Consider the following 20,536-nt stretch of genomic DNA (forward strand, 5'->3'; position numbering starts at 1 on the left):
AATGTGACTTTCAGGGCAGGCAAGATGGCTCAGTGGGTAAAAACAATTGCTTTCAAGTATGAGGGCCTGAACTTGATTCCTGGAGCCCACATCAGAGGAGCAAGCTACCTCTCAAATAATTGGTCTCTGACTTCGACATGGTGTGTCATGGAACTCAGTTGTGCGTGTCAATAAATGCATGTAAATGTGCACACACACACACACACACACACTGAATAAAATGTCATTAAAATGTGCTTGGGCTTGAAAAGGTGCTTACTACCAAGTCTGAGCAGCTGAGGGTTCTCTCCAGCACTCACACACTAGACAGGGGAGAACAGATGGCCCCTGGAGCTGTTTAAAGAGAAGATAACCAGATGACCCCAGGAGAAGAGTGAAACTGAGATATAGCCAGAACTGTTGTTACACTGTACATCGGGAATTATTTGGGGACAATGTTGTCCATTATTCAGGAAGGTCATAAAAGTCACCGGGCCTTGTAAGTGAACTGTGAGATACAGGCCTGCAAGAATTTTAGCCTCTGCATTTCCTGATTAAGACCTACAGGGTGGGGTAGGATTTACTGTCTATTGTGCCTGTTAGTTCAGTAAGCATTTGGGTCTAACAAGTATCTGTTACTTAGGAAAGAGGAGTGGCTAAAAGCTAAGGAAATCAAATTTGGACCACATCCCAAATCTTGTTCAGCTCAAGATATCAGCAGGTAAGGTCATTACCACCAAGGCTCCTGATCTGAGTTCCATCCCTGAATCCACATGGTAGGAGGAGAGGAATGACTTCAAGTTGTTCTCTGACCACTATATACTGGCTGTGGAACATGCCCTCCCCGCCTTAAACAGATACAATGTAATAATAATAATAATAATAATAATATGTAATAATAATAGTAGTAGTAGTAAATAATATTACATATAAGTATATAATATATATAAGTATAATATAGTAATAATGTCTTGTTCAGGTTCCCAAAGAGTAAAGGAAACAGATAAGTCAGGTTGTTTTTTATCTAGATGTATGAACTTGTAACTTTATTAAAGACTCTCAGGTTCCTTTTCTCTGAACTAAAAACTCTTGGCTTCAGGGGTAGTAAAAATACAATTCTGAAATCCTATCTTTCATGTAGATATTTAAGACCCGAGGCTACATTGTATAGAGTTGAGCTCTGCACTAGATTCATAAAATATACATAAAGCATAAGGCTGGAGCATCTTTAACCAAACCAGTGTATGTGTGTCAGCACATACTGATGTTTTAGGTATCCCTACTGTTGGACCATGCAATCTATAGTCTAAGAGGCTGAAGAGAAAGACAAAACCAAGTGTAGGTTAGAGAGCAAGGCAGGGGCAGAAGCAGTGGGAAGTTTTGACACAAAGTTGAAAGGGAAAGGAACTCACATGGGGGTAGGAAAACAAGATTGTGGTGGAAGGCAGGCACACTGGACAACTTCCAGAAGTTTCTAGACCGAGAACTGTCAAACTATGCTGACTAAAACCCACTTTCTCCTCCAATTTAAGACCCAATACCGAAGAGAAAGGAATGGTGGGAAGGCCGCCCGACCGGGGCAGTGGGTGTGGTGAGATGGTTAAAGGCGCTCTGAGAAGTAAGGCGGGCAAGAGGGGATGGAGTCTGCGGGCGGGAGACGATGGAGTATGCGGGCAGGAGAGGGCGTGGAGTAAGCGTGGACACCGAGGAGGGCAGCCGGTGGAACACCGGGCGCGCTTAAGGGCTGCGCCGTGCGGCGAGGCTGCCAGCCATCCCGGCGCGGATAGGGTTAAGCCTTCGCGGCCGAGGGCAGAGCCCGGTTTCCAGGGAAACGACTCCGCCAGTTCCGGCGGCGCGGGCGCGTACCACTGAGCGGGGGAGCCGGCGCGGAGGACGCGGAGGGCGCAGCGCGGCCGGCCGACTCCTAGGGCGCGGGCCCGATTACGCCGGTGAGTTCTCCGCGTCCCGCTGCCCGCGGTCGTGAGCCGGACCCGAGCGGCCTAAGCGTGGGAGGAGCGGCGCGCAGCGGCCTCGGGAGTCCCCCCGCGCTGCGGCCGGGTGTGAGCAACCCGGGGCTGGGCAGTTTGAACCGCGGACGGCAGACAAAGGCAGCAGGAAGCTGTCCGCAGCCCGAGCGCCCGGCCCCGGCCTCGCCGGCGCGCGCAGCAGCGACGCGGCCGGGCGCGGGATGCCGCAGGGCGCGGGGCGGCGGCGGCGCGCGGGCGCGAACGCGGCGCCCGCCCCGGCCGGGATGTGAGGCCCGAGCGGCCGCGCGGGGGCGGGAAGGGCGGCAGGAAGGAAGCGCCGCTCGGACGCGCCGGGAGGAGGAGCGGCGGCCCGGCCGGAAGGCGGGGAGGGGCGGCCGTTGGCCCGCGGCGGCCCGCTCTCGGCGCCTCCCGGGGCGGCGGCGGCGGTGCCCGCGCCTCCTGCACCCGGCGCGGCGTAGCGGCGGGAGGAAGATGGAGACCCACATCTCGTGCCTGTTCCCCGAGCTGCTGGCCATGATCTTCGGCTACTTGGACGTCCGAGACAAGGGTCGCGCGGCGCAGGTGTGCACGGCCTGGCGGGACGCCGCCTACCACAAGTCGGTGTGGCGGGGCGTGGAGGCCAAGCTGCACCTGCGCCGGGCGAACCCGTCGCTGTTCCCCAGCCTGCAGGCCCGGGGCATCCGCCGCGTGCAGATCCTCAGCCTCCGCCGCAGCCTCAGCTACGTGATCCAGGGCATGGCGAACATCGAGAGCCTCAACCTCAGCGGCTGCTACAACCTCACCGACAACGGCCTGGGCCACGCGTTCGTGCAGGAGATCGGCTCGCTGCGTGCTCTCAACTTGAGCCTGTGCAAGCAGATCACCGACAGCAGCCTGGGCCGCATAGCCCAGTACCTCAAGGGCTTGGAGGTGCTGGAGCTGGGCGGCTGCAGCAACATCACCAACACCGGCCTTCTGCTCATTGCCTGGGGGCTGCAGCGCCTCAAGAGCCTTAACCTCCGCAGCTGCCGCCACCTCTCGGATGTGGGCATCGGGCACCTGGCCGGCATGACGCGCAGCGCTGCCGAGGGCTGCCTGGGCCTGGAGCAGCTCACTCTGCAGGACTGCCAGAAACTCACGGATCTTTCTCTGAAGCACATCTCGCGAGGGCTGACGGGCCTCAGGCTCCTCAACCTCAGCTTCTGTGGCGGCATCTCGGACGCGGGCCTTCTGCACCTGTCGCACATGGGCAGCCTGCGCAGCCTTAACCTGCGCTCCTGCGACAACATCAGCGACACCGGCATCATGCATTTGGCCATGGGCAGCCTGCGCCTCTCCGGTCTGGATGTGTCTTTCTGTGACAAGGTGGGAGATCAGAGTCTGGCTTACATAGCCCAGGGACTGGACGGCCTCAAGTCCCTCTCCCTTTGCTCTTGCCATATCAGTGACGATGGCATCAACCGCATGGTGCGGCAGATGCACGGGCTGCGCACGCTCAACATTGGACAGTGTGTGCGCATCACGGACAAGGGGCTGGAGCTGATCGCTGAGCACCTGAGCCAGCTCACGGGCATAGACCTGTACGGCTGCACTAGGATCACCAAGCGCGGCCTGGAGCGCATCACGCAGCTGCCCTGCCTCAAGGTACTTAACCTGGGACTTTGGCAGATGACGGACAGTGAGAAGGTCAGGTGAGGGCGGCGGTTCCAGTTCCCCTGCCCCGTCCTGTTCACCCCAGAACCACCACTGTTCCCGCACACTCACGCGCACTTACACATTCAGGGCAGTGGCCGCGATGACGGAAGCCTGGGCTCTTTTCTCCTAGGCTGGCTCCCCTCCCCGCTGCGTCTGGGGTTCTTCTGCACCCTCCACCCACTCCCCTCTCCCTTCCCAGTGAGGAGAGTTGGACCCTGCTGCGTCTCTGCCCGCTCTTCTGCAGGGCATGGAGACTTTCAGCCACCGACAACTGTATCCTGGGGCACTGCATTTGGAATTGGGGTGGGGGCGGGGAGGGACTAGTCGTTTCAACCCCGAGGAGTTGAGGAAAGATGTCTGCCTTCACTTACACTTTCATTTGGATACTGTGATCTGGCTTTTATTTCGAAATGTGTAGAAAGCAAGCCCGCCTTCAACAGCCTTCTTTCTCATCCACTCTGTAGCCAGTCTCCTCTCTTCGCTGCCCCATCGGTATCTGCGACTCACATCGGTTTGGGTTTTGTTCTTGTTCTTTTTTGTTTTGTTTTTTAAGTCTGCTTTCCTTTTAGTTTTTCAAAGAAATTTTAAGTCATTGTCCTTTTTTTTTTCTGCTGAGTATATTCTATCACATATATATATATATATGTTTTATATATATATATAAAATATGTGTCTGGCTACCTCGTTTTAGTTTACTTTTTTCTCTTAAGCCCTGGAATTCTACAAGAGAGATATTTTGAGAGTGAAACATTTTTGTGCCTAGACTGGAGAGATGCCCACTGGGTGTGTATCTATCTGTTTTGGTTTTGGCTTCTTCCCAACCTCCCTCTGCCCGGTGTGCCCCCTTCCTCAACCTGGCTATGACTTTCCCCTATCTGTTGGGCTTTGATGACCCAACCATGTTTCTAAATATTGATTTAATTTATAGCACAAATGTATGGGAGAAATGAGAGCAGAACTTCCCTTTTGTTTGTCTGAGCTGCAGACTGAGTCTTGAAGAGGAGTATTATATATGCAAATTATGCCCCACCCCAAGCCTCTTGCAAGTTTTCCCACCAAGAGGTTAGATAGTGAGGCTTCCTGTCCTGTCTAGGAGCTCAGAGTCTGAGGAGCAGAGAGCCTGAGGCTACGTGAAGGGAGGAGACTGAACTTCATGTCTTATCTGTGTTCTGTTCTTGAAATGGGAGCTTGTGGGTTTGAAAAACTTTTGTTTCTAAATGGAGGAATAGATGACTTTATTTTGGTGGGGGGTTGGGACTGTGGCTTTAAAACAAATCGCTTTTGAGTAGGATGTATATTTTTGTTGGATATTTTGTTTGTTTATTTTTTTAGAGTCCTCCACAGCAACATGAGAGACCATGGAGAAACCCAGAGACCTTTATCAATTAATTGTACTGTTTGTGAATTTGTATAAATGATAACAAAGATCCTCTTAAAACGTTTATATTCTTACAGTAAAAGGTTAAACTGATATTTATATAATAAAAGAGGAAATATGAAGTATGTTTTTGAAAAAAAAAGCACAAAATCCCCCCTTGTATCTGTGAATTATTTTTAAGCCATTGTGTGTCGGGTACATGCTCAGGTGGGAGGTGGTGTGTGTGCACAGAATCTGGAACTAAGGTGGAGTTCAGCTGCTCATGTGGTGTAAATTCATGGTTGAGAATTTCTTCTGTGTAAGATTTACCACTGACATTCAAATGCTCTGTCTCTAGAAATGTGATCAGACTGGAGAGTTCTATAAATTTTGGTTTTAAACTGTCAACATTGAAACTGAAAGAAAGTGAAGAAAATGAAACTTTTTTTTTTTTTTTTTAAGAAACCAGACTTGGAAGAGTCAGTTTCCCAGAGTGGCCAGTTTCTTTTTGGGAATGGTGGTAGTGGAGGTGAGATCCAAGGGTAAGGGAGAAGAGTGTCCTGAGCTCTGGAAATGGGTGTCCTCACACTGGGAGCACGGTGAGGGATGGAGGGAGCCTTGCCGGCCATTGTTCTGGGGAAGTTGAAAGTGCAGTCCCAGCTGCCTGGCCTCTCGTCCTTCGAGCTCCTGCCTGTGTGTGCAGGCCTAGCGGAAGGGGGCGGCAGTGCGCCTTTAGCATTCCTGCCTCAGGCTTGGCGGATGCAGACCCCTGCTGGGCTTAGGGAGACTGTCAGAAGTTCAGGCACATTTTCATATTAAGCCCTTCTAGTGCCCAGGCTGGCCACTCAGCCATCCGTGAGGGTCTAGGCTGAATGCAGGGTGGACAGATGAATACCAGCAATTTTAGAGCAGTGTGACTTCTCCCTGAGGGACAGAGACCCTGAGGGAGGTAGCATGGGAGTGAGTCACAGCCCTGGCTTTGCAGGGCTCCTCCACCTAGGAACCTAGGTTTCCTAGATGAACCCATCTTTCCAGGCAGACAGCTAGAACCCAGGTTGCCGTGGGGCTGCCTGCTTGTAAAATGTCTGAGCTCTAAGCCTGAACAACACAAAAACTGCCTTGTTCCTTTGTCGAGTCACCAAAGTCTGCTCTGAGTGACTCTGACACTAGACCTGTCTTCCCTTTCTTTGGGGACGATACAGATTTCTATTTCTTAATTCCCTAAAGACAAAACAGCAACAACCAAAAGTAGGAACCCTAGAGAGTAGCAATCTGAAGCAGGCCTGCTTCCTGGGAGTCTGACCCAGCTCCAGGGTTCCACCGGGGTCTGGTCTGTTAGCTACACCATCTTAATGCTCTCCATCTGATGTGCAAAAAGTCCATAACCAATACTTTGGAACAGTTTCTGGGTTTTTTGTTTGTTTGTTTTTAATGTAAGCTTAAGGGGCTGGAGAGATGGCTCCGTGGTGCAAGCACGGACTGCTCCGGCAGGACACTGAACTGAAGTTCGGTTTCCACCTCAGGCAGCGCTTCAGGCAGCTCACAGTGTCACGTCCGTCCGTCACGGAACGCCATCCCAGGGGGACCTCGGGCGCCTGCACTCATGTGCGTAGGCACACATGGAAGTTTCACACAATAAAAGTAAATCTTTAAAGGTTGGTAAGTTAGCATTTGCAAGTTAAGATCATGGGTCTTGGTGTCCACGACCTGAACTAGGCAAGCATTCAGAACTTGTCTGGAACGGGGGACAAACATTTTACATTGGTGGTGGAGATCAAGGACCCACATCTCTCCCTTTTTGAATGGAAAAACAGCAGACAAAAAACCCAAAAAATCAACAAAACACGCCCTGGGAACCCACGTGGGCCTTGCATGGTACTTTAAAATTTTAACCCTTCAAGCAACCTACTGAAACATCTGCCTGTTTTTCCAGCGGGGCATAAACTGCCTAACCAGGGAGGGAGCCTCAATTTGAACTAACCCCCTTCTCTGGAGGATTAGTTGTTGACTCTACCTGGGTTTCCTGTGATATGGCCCTCAAAGAAGTGAGTGGGAGCTGGGTGTGTCCCATGTGGGTGTGGCTAAGCCTGCGCCACAGCTACTGCTTCAAAGAGAGTAAGGGTAAAGTCTACTGGAAGGAGGCCCTGCCTCCAAGCAGGAGAGGCCTTGAAGGCTGGAAGGGGTAACTCAGGATTTGCTGAAACTCAAGGAATGGAAAAGCTGCACATGAAAGCTCATGCCTGTGACCCCTGCAGAGGCTGAGGCAGGAGGATTACTTAAAGGTAAATCAGGGCTACATAGTGAGACCCACCCGGGTGGGCAGGGAGGCGAATTCAGTCATCTGCCACAGAAACTGGTTCCTGGCTTCCTCAGGGTCTCACCAACCGTAGCCTTCTCCTTTAATGTCTAGAAATAGCTGTAAATGGGGTTCAGACGGCCTCCACAGTGTCCGGGGGCCACAGTGGACCTCTGGCTGCATGCTAGGGGGTGGGGTGAACTTCTCCCCCTTGCTGAACCCCTTGAGCTTTGCAGGCAGCAGGAGAGGAAGTCTGTCTGGCCTTCCTCCACACGTGGCAGCAGCAAGAATATCTGCCCACCTCACATCTACTAAAACTGAAAGTTGGTGCCAGGACTCTTCAAGAAAAAAGAAACAGATTTTTTTTTTTAAAAAAAAAAGAAAATTTAAATCTATAATAAACATCTTTTTAAAAGTATATGTGTTTCTTTTAGTTTTCCTTTTTTTTTTTTTTGGTTTTTTTTTTTTTTTTGGTTTTTTTGAGACAGGGTTTCTCTGTGTAGCCCTGGCTGTCCTGGAACTCACTCTGCAGACCAGGCTGGCCTCGAACTCAGAAATCCACCTGCCTCTGCCTCCCAGAGTGCTGGGATCACAGGCGTGCGCCACCACCGCCCGGCTTCTTTTAGTTTTCTTAAAAGTTAAGGGTGTGGGAGCTAAGGGTACAGCTCACACGCACTCCACAGCATCAGTGTGGGGCACCCCTCTAACACTCAGAATAACAGGAGTTCAGGGCCATTCTTGGCCACTTACTGAGGTGGAAGCCAACCTGGGTGGGCTGCATGAGAACCTGGCTCATATCCCCACAGAAAAAGAAGGGCATATGATCTACCTCCCAATGTGCGCCTCATGCTGCCGCCACAGGCCTTCCAGGGTCTCACAATATAGCCCTGGCTAGCCTGGAACTCAAAATGTCCAGGCTAGCCCTGAACTTGAATAGCTACCTGCCTGCTTCGGCCTCCCTAGTGCTGAGATTACAGGCATAAATCACCAAGCCCAGCTTTGAACTTGAGTTTTCAAAGGCAAAGGAGAAAGTTGCAGTCCCTAGGGACCACTGCAGTCAGGGAACAAGAGCCTTTTCATTAAGAGATAAGATCTGTGGAACAAAGCCAAGGCCTCCAGCTGCCTTCCAGGTTCAGAAAGGAAAAGGGCCTAGCTTCTGATCCTGGTTCTGCTCTGCCCAAGAAGGGGAGGAGCTAGAGAAGTCATGGGGTCCTCTCTCTTCCGCATCAAACATCACCCCTTTAGAAAGCTAGTTCTATCCCTTTGATAGAAGGAAAAACCTACATTTTCTGCCATTACCAACCCTGGAATGTGGTGTGAGGCTTTTGAAATGAGGAGAACTCAGGGCTGGAAGCCAGCTACACCCAAACCTACGCTACTCGGGCCACACAGCTCATTTCTGTCAACGTACATGTTCCGTACATGTTCCGACACTAAGTGGTAAGTTGGCACTTTTCAAAGCAAATCTCACAAAGTAGGTAAGAAATCTGATTTAAACCGGTGTCGACTATTCATAATTTCACAGCTGGCGAGATATAAATGCACGGCCACCTCGGGCTGTTCCCACTCTTGAGTGCAAATGTATTCCTGGGTCACTGCAAACGTTCTGGAAGTGTTTGCAAATGATCAGTTTTAGTCTCTTCCTTCTTCTGAGGGATCACTTTGACCTTGCCTGGTGGGATTGCCTTTAGCCACCCAGCATGTACTCTGCAGACCCCGTTGTCCGTTGAGGTGACATTACTGCCACAATAATTCTGCATCTGAAGAAGCCACCCAACCCTAGTGCCAACAGAACTACAATTTCCAATATCTTGGCTGCTGTAAGTTAGCCCAGAGAGTGCACTCACTTTCCCCACGCAAGGAAAGAAGCTTCTGCCTTTTGTTATTGTTGTTCTCTGAGCCAGGGTCTCACGCTAATGCAGACTGACCTGGAATTCACCAGGTGGCCCAGGCTGGCCTCAGACCACGAACCACCGCGCCCTGGGCAGACATTCTTGTTAGGTCATTGCTCTTCTTTTTAATAGTTTAAGGACCAAGTACCTTAACCACTGAGGAGGTTTTTGGGGGTGCAGCTCAGCAACAGGGCACAGGCCTAGCATGCTTGAGGGAGGTCCTGGGTTCCATTTCTAGCCCTGGATGACAGAACAAGTTATTATATATCTGTGACACTGCAAAATAGTGTATCTCAGTTACAAAAAAGGGAGCTGGCCGGTGACAGCAGCAGGAGGCACAGCAGCTCCCTGTGATGACATCAGAAGCACTGGCGTGGCGTGGCGGACAGCTCAGCCGGCAGAAATGGCAATTTGGATTTTATACTTGGAGAGTCAGTAAGATGTTGTGCAGGTGACATGAGAAGTCTGCCTCAGGGTGGACGCTGTGACAGACTTTAATAAAGCACTAAGATGTGGCCAGTGTGCGGCCACTTCTGGAACCACACATTACTCCAGTCCCCTCAGAAAGGTCCTGCACTGAAGCATCTTGGGAGTAGAAACCCTAAAACCCCCAGAATGCCCTCCCTAGGTTATCACTGCTGCTTGATAGGAACCGCAGCATGCAAACTTAGATATGTTTTATGGACACCGTGTTCGGGGCTTTTCCTGAAGCTGATCAAAGTTCAGGTTGAAAAAAAGAAAAAAGAAAAAAAAAAGTTCAGGTTGCCAAACAGCCCACAAGGTGCTGGAGGAGCCAATGGATTCAGGTGTGCTGTTCACTGTCGCCAGAGGCCTGAGCCAGGTCCCTCAGTAGTTCCAATAGTAATGTGGAGTCCAAATGCTGGAAGCCTGTGTTTTGAAAACCTCGGAAGTAAGAATGCTCACCACGCACTACTGTGCTTGCCTGCCTGCATCCTAACTTAGGATCCAGCTGTGGGAACTCTGGCTATTTTTCTGTTGAAAGGGTGGAAAGGCTTGACCTCGCCGATGTTCCCTTACACCTCTCGATGGTCCACAGAGTAGAGGGCCCTCTTCTGTTACCGTCAAGCACCTCCTTACAGACAGGGTCTCATGCAGCCCATGCTGTCCTCAAACCCATCCTATGGCCACAGCCGCTCTTGAACTCCAAGGAATGGAATCACTGCGCACAGCTCATCTCGGTAACACTAGGCACATGAGTATAATCTGCTCTGGGGCAGAACCAGTCACACCATGCTACCTGTCTGTAACAGCACTTATATCATGGACCCGGGATATGGGAACTGGCTGGCAGGGAAACAGTTCAAGACATAGTTACTGTTTCTCAAGCAGTATGGGGTTATTCGGCATTGGCTTGGGTAAGACTGCTTTCCTCGTCTGGTAATGGCACAAAATATCACAAAGGTCGTCGATGTTGCATCTCCTTAGGAAACTCTCCCCAAACTCTCCCCTATTTGCATACACATCTGCTTCCATTTCCCAGTCCAGGGCAAGGCTTTCTGAGAAGTGGCCTCTAAATAGGAGCCAAACTCCTCAGTCCTCATATTTCTTAAACTCTGGAAGGAAGTTACAGAGACTGGAACCGAACAGATACATAAGGGAAGGAGAAACGGCACTAGTTTGACCATTAAGACGAATAATTCGGGCCAGGCGTGGTGGCACATGCCAGTAATCCCAGCCCTTAAACAGGAAGGCAGATCGCTGTGAGTTAGAGGCCAGCCTGGTCTACATAATGGGGGTAACAGGCCCACTAAGGCTAAAGGGTGAGGGTAGTTCTGAATTCATAAATTCTGTCAGTGGGTTTGCTACCTGCCTCAATGCTTCATATTCCTGAATGAAACACACACACACACAGCCTTTAATTTTAATATGCATGGGCCACTGCCTAACCTCTACATGGTTAAATATGCCTCCTGCCAATAATTTCGAGTTATTACTTACTAAACTCTGTATTCCATCTTGACTGCTGTGGACCCAGAGGGCAGTCCAACTGTGTACATGTCTTTCATGTTGGGAACACAAACCATTGAGGTGGGTGATGAACCCACGGCTGAGATTTATTTCATAATATTTAATTCAACAAGTGAGACCCTGTCTTCAATCAAACAAGACAAACAGTTCTTATATTCTTAGACGGAAGGCAACCATCCGGGGCCTTCCATTTTGGCCTTCGAGATTTTAAACCTTAAGCTCACGGCTTAGGACTGCCTGACCTCAAATAAGGATGACGGTAGGCATGGCATAAGCAAGTGTGCAAACGACCCGTATCACCTCCCTGCTTCATCTCCAGGGCACACAATTCAGCCAGCCTTTCAGGAATCTGTCAAGAGCAGGCTGTGTCATCCCTGTGCCTTACCAGGCTCACAGCTGGCCACTGCTGGGGACAGAGAAGGCTGTCGGGTTTGCAGAGGCTGGATGAGAAAGGTGAGTGCCTCTCCCATTCTGCTGACACACCTCTCCTGCCACCATGTGCCAGAAGGTGATAGACAGAAACAGGTGCCCTCCCAGGACAGGAGCTAGCCCATCTTTTCTGTACACAGAAGAATCTACTTGTCCAAAGACCCAATAAGAATTTCAGAAATGCATCAGGACAGAGTTGGCACACACCTTTAATCCCAGCACTCAGGAGGCAGAGGCGGATGTATCTCTGAGTTCAAGCCCAGCATGGTCTATGGAGTGAATTCCAGGACAGCCAGGGTTGTTACACAGAAGAACCCCATGTCAAAACAAACAGCAAAAAGAATTACAAAAGGCACATGTCTAAAAGGTGGAGGCACATTACTACCTGTTACTTGGTAGAGTGTTTGATTTAGCATACACACAACCCATGGGGGTCATAGGTGTGAAAAGCTGACTTCTGCAGAAAACGTGATTCAACAGCACCGTCCTAAACAGGGAGGGGGCTCTGAGAGTCGACTCTCAGCCTAGGGTGTCTTAGTTTAGATTACTATAGCTGCGATGAAACGCCGTGACCAAAGCAACGTGGGGAGGACAAGGGTTCTGTGACTCACACTTCCACATCACAGTTCATCATCCAAGGCAGTCAAGGCAGGAACCCATCAGGGCGGGAGCCTGGAACAGGAGCTGACACAGAGGCCATGGAGGGGTACTGCTCACTCATGGGTTGGTCATCTGCTTTCTTTTAGAACCCAGGATCACCTGCCCAGGGATGGCCCAGTCCACAATGGGCTGCCCCCCCCCCCAATCAATAATTTTAAAAACGTATGTGTGGAGTCAGGAGGGTCTGGCTCAAGGTCATCCTCAGCTACATATGGAGCTCAAGGCCCGTCTGGGCAACACAAGACCCTATTTCAGCTCAGAGGAGGGAGGGACAGAACACATCCTGTTCCATGACACCCTTCGTTTTCTGATAAAACTGGGACTTGTACCCAGGATTTACCTGTCCGGCTGTTAATGGAGTTGAGTTGTGTCCAAACAGTTTTAGAATGAGCAAATAGAAAAAAATGTTTTCTTTTGCTTTTACTTTATTAAAATGGTTTTGGACTCAATGTAAAGCAGTAAAAATAAGTGTAGAGGACGCGGTTTGTTCTCTGGTGAAGACAGAAAGTAGAGGAATTTATCCACCAAGTTTGCAATTTCTGCATCTTGTCAGCAGGTGGCAGCATTGTCTATGATTTGGTGGCTGTTTTTGAGAGAACACCAGGCCTCTAGGCTAACAAACCTTTTCTCTTGATGTTTCCCCCGACTCCCAAGAAACTAAGAACCCCAGGATCTAAGCGTCGACAACTGGAACATTATTTCCTTCAAAAAATGGGACTGACTTTTTAAAAAAATTATTTTTCATCCTTTGGTATGTGTATGGATGGTATGCACGTGTCAGTTAGTCAGTCTTGGTGGCATGCACCTGCTGAGCCATCTCAACAGCCCAGGACTGTATTTTAAAGTACCAGTGAGGTGACGCCTAGCACTTCATCTCTGGGGTGTTACTGTTCCATGGGGATCCCTCAGCTCTGCTTTGGTGGCCCTTGGGGGGTGGATATCAACTGATTCCTTAAAATTCTCATTCTTGAAAATTGTCGGAATGCTATGTTTGCGAAGTTTGGTGAGTGGGGAGAAATTTTATGTGAAGACAGAGCTAAGCATCCTGTTACTGTGAAAGGAAAACAGAAAACTCACAGGGAGTTTACATTTTTGTTTTAATTCTTTTTAATTATCAAAGGAATGCAGTATATTCACTGCCCATGTAAAGACATCTTTGTAAAAATCTAAAGGGGCCCATGAAACAAGACCCTGCTAGGTCTGACAAGGAAGTGAAGCCTTTGGACGATGTAAGTGCAGAATGGAGCAGGGAAAGGCGGCTGAGGACAAGCACACGAGCTACTGCACCACCTTGGCCGGATTCCACAGCATGCCGCAGCGAGGGATGGGCTGAGGGCAGAGAGGATGGGGTCTTGTCCTCTTGACACTTTGAGGTCAGAGATTCAAAGTGTGAGTCTGGGGCAGCTGCTACTACTGTGGGACAAAGGGCGGCGGGGGGGGGGGGGGCGGCGGGGAGACTTCTACCAGCCTGTGAGCCGGGTGAGCCCCGGTTATTAGTTCAAAAATACAGGGCTCTTGTTTTGTGTTGTTAGAGAATGAATAAGACAGACCTCTAGCACACAGCTTGAGCACAAAGCACATTTCCATTCCCAGAACTACCAAGAGAACTCTTAGAGAATCATGAAATCTCCCAGGGAGATTATGGAAACCCGTTATGGAAACCATTGCTGAAATGCATCTCTGAGTGACTCTACAGAACAGAGACGGGTTCAGAAAGAACAATCCCCGGAAAGGAGTCTGCAGAAAAGAGAAAAGTCCCCACATGGCCCGGAGGACTGAAGAGGCTGGAGGACAGAATCCTCGTAGCCCTGGGCACACAGAGGGAAGGCGGCTCTGCTCTGCGGCCACCGATGCGGCTTCACTTCCGGCCTGGTGCAGGCTTTATGATTATTTGTTGTCCTCTCTCTGTCTCTGTCTCCCTGTCCTGCCAACCCCCCACCCCACCCCCCACCCCGTGTGGTTTCTCTAGTGTAGCTTTAAAGAACAGAGATTTTCTGTGAATTTCACTTGAGGCAGAAATACTCAGCACTTCAGGCCTGAAATGTCCTGTCCAGAGCCCTGCAGCTGGCACTCCAAGGGCCTGCAGTCAGCAGTTAATGTCAACACAGGGCTTTCATGCACTCAGGGAGAGGCCAGGGTCTTCCAGGGAGGAAGACAGAGTCAGATCCCTCATGGGCCCTCCAGGAGGCAGCTGACTCCCACAGCCTGAAATTCTACTTCCTCAATGAAGATGGAGCCCAACATGACAGAAGCTTATATTTTAGATAACTTTCCCCAGACCTCCGGAACCCACAGTTCTAATGGCCAGAGAGAATGTTCTCTCAACCCTCCCTCTGTTCCCTAATCCCCCAGGGACTCCTTGAAAAGGTGCCCATCTGCCCTGAAAAGGGGCCTTTCTTTCCTTTTTTTTTTTTTTCCCCTCTCTTTGGTTTTTTGAGATAGGGTTTCTCTGCGTAGCCCTGGCTGCCCTGGAACTTGCTCTGTAGATCAGGCTGGCCTCGAACTCACAGAGATTCACCTGCCTCTGCCTCCTGAGTGCTGGGATTAAAGGCATGCGCCTCCACTGCCGGGCTACATGGGCCTTTCTTGATTTCTCCTTGTGAACTGTGAGCTGTCACAGTGGAGGACTCCAGGGAAGGTGGACATAGCCAGAAACCTGCGCAGACATCAGCCCTGCCTCGCACATCCATGCAGTTACTCCCCAGCCGCAGCTGCTACACTCACCCCACTTCCTCCTCATCTGCCAGGAAATCAAGAAATCAAGAAATCAAGGCGCTTGCTTCCAAGTCACTGCAAGCTCCTTCCCACCCTTCTACAGGCCCGACATGGGCTGCTGCCACTAATCTGCCCCTGGTTCGCAGCTCAGCGGCCTTTGTCCTCTAAGCCCCTGATAATGGTTTTACTAAAATCCCCTTTTGATGGAAAAAGTCCCAGCTGGCCATTGCAGGACCCAGCATAATGTCCACATCTGCAGGCCCCTCTGCCTACCCCACAAAGGCCTCTAATCAAGTGGAAAATGTGCTGGAGGCAGAGGTCTGGGGCTGCAATTATTTTTTAAGGGATTACTAGAGGAGAATAAAAGCGCCACAGCCGCCCCCACCTGCTTTCCCCTTGCTCCTGCCTCAGACATATACCGAGTCCAGGCATGGCCCCGCTCTCAGAGACCAAAGCCTCACTCTTCCCTTTCCCTGTGGAGAGGCAGCCACCTCTGAACACCACTGTTGCAGAAAGAGAGAGTTTAGGTACAACTCACAAGTCCCGTTTTGACCCCATTTAAGATCTCATGTATAAACCCACTGTCAAACAGGATTCCGAGTGTGGGATGTTAACTCGTTCATTAACCTCTAACCCCTGCCCTGTATACTTAGGGGAGATGCGCCCAGTGCCCAGGCACTGCAGGGGTCTGGAGCACTCACTGGGGACTTCCCGAGCTTTGGAGGGCAAAAGGTCATGTCCCCACCTTGCCTGTTACCCTCCTGCAAACACACCCCAACCCTCCCTCACTGCTGAGCAAATGTTCACTGCATGCCAATGCTTAATGTCAAGGTGGTGTATGGGTAAGATCTGCAACGCCAAGCGCTGCTTACTAGAGTCTTTGAGGAGATAAACTCACAAGGGAGTTTGTCTGGGTCTCACAGGGCCTTTTGGGGTGTCATTTATACACAAATCACTGAGCAGACACTAATTACCAATTGGTGACAGCTCACAGCCTGGCCTTGAGTCCCTGTCTTCCCCATGAGTTTGGGTAGCTGTCCTCCTTACTAATCCTAGCTCTCGATGGATGAAAATCTGACTGCAGATTTCTAACCCGGTTCTGGGAGGTCCCACTGCTCCTCTCTGAAACTTCAAAGATGCAATGCACACTGAATGGCGAGTTGCGAAGCAGCTTCCGGTTCTTCCTCCAAACCTTTGATCGGGAACAAAACAATCACTGATTAAAAGGACAGTTTTCAAGCCGGGCAGTGGTGGCACACACCTTTAATCCCAGCACTTGGGAGGCAGAGGTAGAAGAATTTCTGAGTTTGAGGCCAGCCTGGTCTACAGAGTGAGTTCCTGGACAGCCAGGGCTACACAGAGAAACCCTGTCTCAAAAAACCAAAAGAAGAAAGAAAGAAAGAAAGAAAAAGTTTTCATCAGTGTAAATCAGCCAGCTGCGTGTGGCGGCGCACACCTGCATCCCAGCACTGGAGTAAGAGGCAGGCGTACTGACCCGAGTTTGAGGACAGTCTGGTCCATCAGGTGAGTCCAGGACAGCCAGGGCTTTGCTAGAGGCCCTGCCTTAACAACAACAAAAGTGATCAGAGTATATTCTTTCATTAGTTTTTAAGCTGGGTGTTGGGTGTGGAACCCAGGGCCTTGTGCATATTAGGCATGCACCTTGTATGGCTGAGTTTCTGTCAACTTGATATAGGCTCTAGCCATCTGCGAAGAGGGAACCTCTGGAGAAAATGCCTCTGTAGGATCTGGAAGCAAGTCTGTAGGTCATTTTTAAAATGACTGATTGGAGGGGGAGGGCCTAGGCCACTGTGTGTGCTGCCATCCCCGGGCTGGTGATAGATCCTGGGTTCTAAAAGAAAGCAGGCTGAGCAAGCCACGAGGAGCAAGCCAGTAAGTAGCACCCCTCCATGGCCTCTGCGTCAGCTCCTGCTCCAGGTTCCCGCCCTGATGGGTTCCTGCCTTGACTGCCTTGGATGATGACCTGTGATGTGCAAGTGTGAGTCGCAGAACCCTTGTCCTCCCCACGTTGCTTTGGTCACGGCGTTTCATCGCAGCAATAGTAATCTGAACTAAGACACCCTAGGCTGAGAGTCGACTCTCAGAGCCCCTCCCTGTTTAGGACGGTGCTGTTGAATCACATCTTCTGCAGGGGTAAGTCATATCTAGGACTTTTTGGATGAAAAAGAGGCACCTCAAAAAGATGTGAAGTGTTCAAGGGTGTAACGGGTAGCCTCAACTAACTTGATCCACTTCTCTGTGCTTTGGAGTGTGGATGCCGTGTGGCGAGTTCTAAGTCCCTGTCGTTTGGACGTCCCTGCTATGAGGCTGTGAGCTGAAGTGACCCTTTCCCCCCGGGTTACTCTTTGTCAGGGTGTTTCATCACAGCAACAGAACAAAACAAAGTCCACGTGGCCCTGACTCCTCATTGGATGTCAGTTTGTGTCATAGAGAGCTGTCCCAAAGCTTCACATTCCAATTCTTTTTTAAGATTTATTTATTTTATGTATATGAGTACACTGCAGCTGTCTTCAGACACACCAGAAGAGGGCATCGGGTCCCATTACAGATGGTTGTGAGTCATCATGTGGTTGCTGGGAACTGAACTCAGGTCCTCTGGAAGAGCAGTCAGTGAGTGCCCTTAACTGTTGAGCCATCTCTCCAGCCCCCACATTCCAATTCTTAACACCTTTTTTTTTTCCATTTGTCTTTACTCTCCAAGTTCCTCTTCCTTTTTTAGAGCACATTTAAAAAAATACTATTTTGTATTTAAAAAAAATATTCACTTTTTTTAAGTGTGCACATGTATGCTTGTGTGAATGCATGCCACATATATCCTCCGAGGCCAGAAGAGCACACAGGATTCCCTGGAGGTGAGGTTATAGGTGGTCATGAGCCACCCTACATGGGTGTTGGGAACAGAACTTGGGTCCTCTGAAAAAGCCACAGAGGCTGGGGAGGTGGCTCAGTGGTTAAGTACACTTTCTGCTCTTCCAGAGGACCCAGGTTGGATTCCCAGCACTCACTTGGCAGCCTAACCATCTGTAACTTCAGTACCAAGGGGTCCAATGCCCTCTTTTGGCATCAAGTATGTGCATGGTGCACAGACTCATACATAGACAAAACACCCACATATGTTCTTTTAAAAATGTTACTTTTGTGTTGGCAAGATGGTTGGGCAGGTAAAGGCACTTGCCATCAAGCGTGGTGACCTGAATTCCATCCCTGGGACCCACTAGGTGGAAGGAGAGAGAGACAACTCCTGCGGATTGTCCTCCAACCTCCCGTGCACACCACGGAACACCCAGGCTCACATAACACAATCAACCATCAATCAATGGAATAAGTTTAAAAATTGTAACTTTTCCTACCAATACCAGTTTGTGTAAAAGGAAAATAGTATTTGGAAACGCTGATTTTTTTTTTTCCAGTGCTGGTATCAAACCAGGGTCCTGTGCATCGGAGGCCACAGGGCAGCCTCTGAGCTGCGCCCCCAGCCCTGCAGACGCTAGCCTGAGCGACAGCGGTAACAGTGCAGCTGGGGTTTTTAGGGACAGAGGAAAGCTTTAGAACTCCAGGATGTAAATGTACCTGAGATTCCCATGACATAAAGGAATCCTCACAACTCAAAGTCAACAATGAACACAATCAGAAGGAAGACTGTGTACACAGAGTCCTCAGGCTGATGTGGCTCAGCGGAGACAGTACTTAGGATGGACAAGGCCCTGGGGTCCCATTCCCCCCACACCGCCGCAAGCACTGTCAAACCAAACCAAACCACCACACCACACAACACCATACCACACCAAGCCGAACCACACCAAACCAAACTACACCACACCATACCAAACCTAACAACCAAACCAAGGATTTTCAAAAAGTAAAGAAAGCCTTGATCAGGGATAAAGAAGGAAATTACGTTTTGAGGTCAAAATGTAATGAGTCCAAAGTACATTGTGTCTGAGGTATACCTCAGACATCCCAGATGTCCCTGAGTCCCTGGCGCTAAGATGTGGCTTCTTCAGCAGCTACAGGCAATGTAAGCCACAGCGACAGCCTCGTCCCTCCCGTCTCTGCCAGCTGATCTTCACACGTCCCCAAGCCTCGTCACTCTTTGCCATCATTACTGGGTGCATTTGTCCTTGGCCTCACTTTCTGGTGATCTGACACCCCCAATTCAGCATCTGCAGACCCTCCTGTGCACCTCTGACCTGGCTCTGGGGCTGACCGTGCTCTGCCCCACCCCATCTCAATGTACCCAACAACACTATGCACCCACAATTCCTCAGACTCCATCTACACTCTGTGTCCTGAATAGTGACAGCTACGGTACTTGATGGGCTATCTCAGGACCCACTCTTGCCTTTATTTTGCTGCAGTGCTAGAGGCCAAGCCTAGGGCTTAGCGCTGCACCCCTGAGTCTCACACCATTCAGTTTTTAGGAAAACATGTCTTCCTACTTAGGGTCTATTTGTTTGTTTATTGAGACAGGGTTTCTCTGTGTAGTCCTGGTCGTCCTGGAATTCACTCTGTAGACCTGCTGGCCTCCAACTCAAGAGATCCCCCTGCCTCTGCCTCCTGAGTGTGGGAATTAAAGGTGTTGGTCACCACTGCCAGGCAAGACTGCTCTTTCAAACACACAGCTGTAGAAATGGCTCCGCAGTTCAGAGCACTCACCCCTTTTGATTAGCACAGGGGTGCAGTTTCCAGCATTGCCATGACAACTCACTACTGCTTGTAACTCTAATTCCATGGCTTTGACATCCTCTCTGGCCGTCACTGTACCAGGCTCACAGATGGCACACAAACATAATCTCACACAAGCTCACACACATATACATATGTGAGAAATAATCTTTAAAGTTATATAAAAATCACTATCTTTAAAAAGTATGGTGGTATGGTCCTACAGTCAGTCCCTGATACTCAGGAAACTGAAGCTGGAGAACTTTTCAAAGCCAGCCTGGACAACATACCAAGAATCCACCTTAAAAACGAATACGTTAGAAAATTAATAAATCCATCTTTAAAAAATCATGCTGGACACAAAATGTAGCTCTGTGGTAGAGCATTTGCCCAGCAAGCACAAGACCCTTATCCCATACCCAACTCCTCATATACACACATGCACATACACACACACACACACACACACACACACACACACACAGGTCTGCATGAGTGCATACAGAATAGAAGTTAGAAGGTGAGGTAAAGGGCCTCCTCAGTCCTCACTTAGCCCCGCCCTTCCCCTGAGGTGGCCAAGGTGACAGCGAGCTGGGCCTTCTTAGAGTCAGCTCCAGCTTTTAGTTTCAGGAAAGTGACCAGAGCCCTCACAATCTGACTCTGATGGGAGACTCTTAATCCTTTTTTAATTAGTTATTTTTATGTGTATGGTGGTTTGCCTGTTCATGTGTGTCTGTGCCTGTCGGTGTCTGTGGAGGACAGCACAGGGCTTTGGGCCCTCTGAATCTGAAGCTGTAATGATTGTGAGCCACCTTGTGGGTGCTGACAATCAGACCAGAGTCCTCTGGAAGATCAGCCAGTGCTCCTAAGC

General features: G+C 50.0%; 2 protein-coding genes across 3 annotated transcripts in view; one reads left to right on the forward strand and one right to left on the reverse strand.

Moving 5' to 3' along the window:
* Positions 1-20,536, reverse strand: part of Wnt5b (Wnt family member 5B) — a 114,599-nt gene that overhangs the window by 43,505 nt on the left and 50,558 nt on the right. The gene's annotated exons all lie outside the window — the stretch shown is intronic.
* Fbxl14 (F-box and leucine rich repeat protein 14) lies at positions 2,086-5,144 on the forward strand. The gene has a single exon (XM_052174706.1). It carries the CDS (start codon positions 2,439-2,441, stop codon positions 3,639-3,641), a length of 1,203 nt encoding a protein of 400 aa, XP_052030666.1. The 5' UTR covers positions 2,086-2,438; the 3' UTR covers positions 3,642-5,144.

This window comes from Apodemus sylvaticus, chromosome 2 (assembly GCF_947179515.1).
Source record: "Apodemus sylvaticus chromosome 2, mApoSyl1.1, whole genome shotgun sequence".
NCBI lineage: Eukaryota > Metazoa > Chordata > Mammalia > Rodentia > Muridae > Apodemus > Apodemus sylvaticus.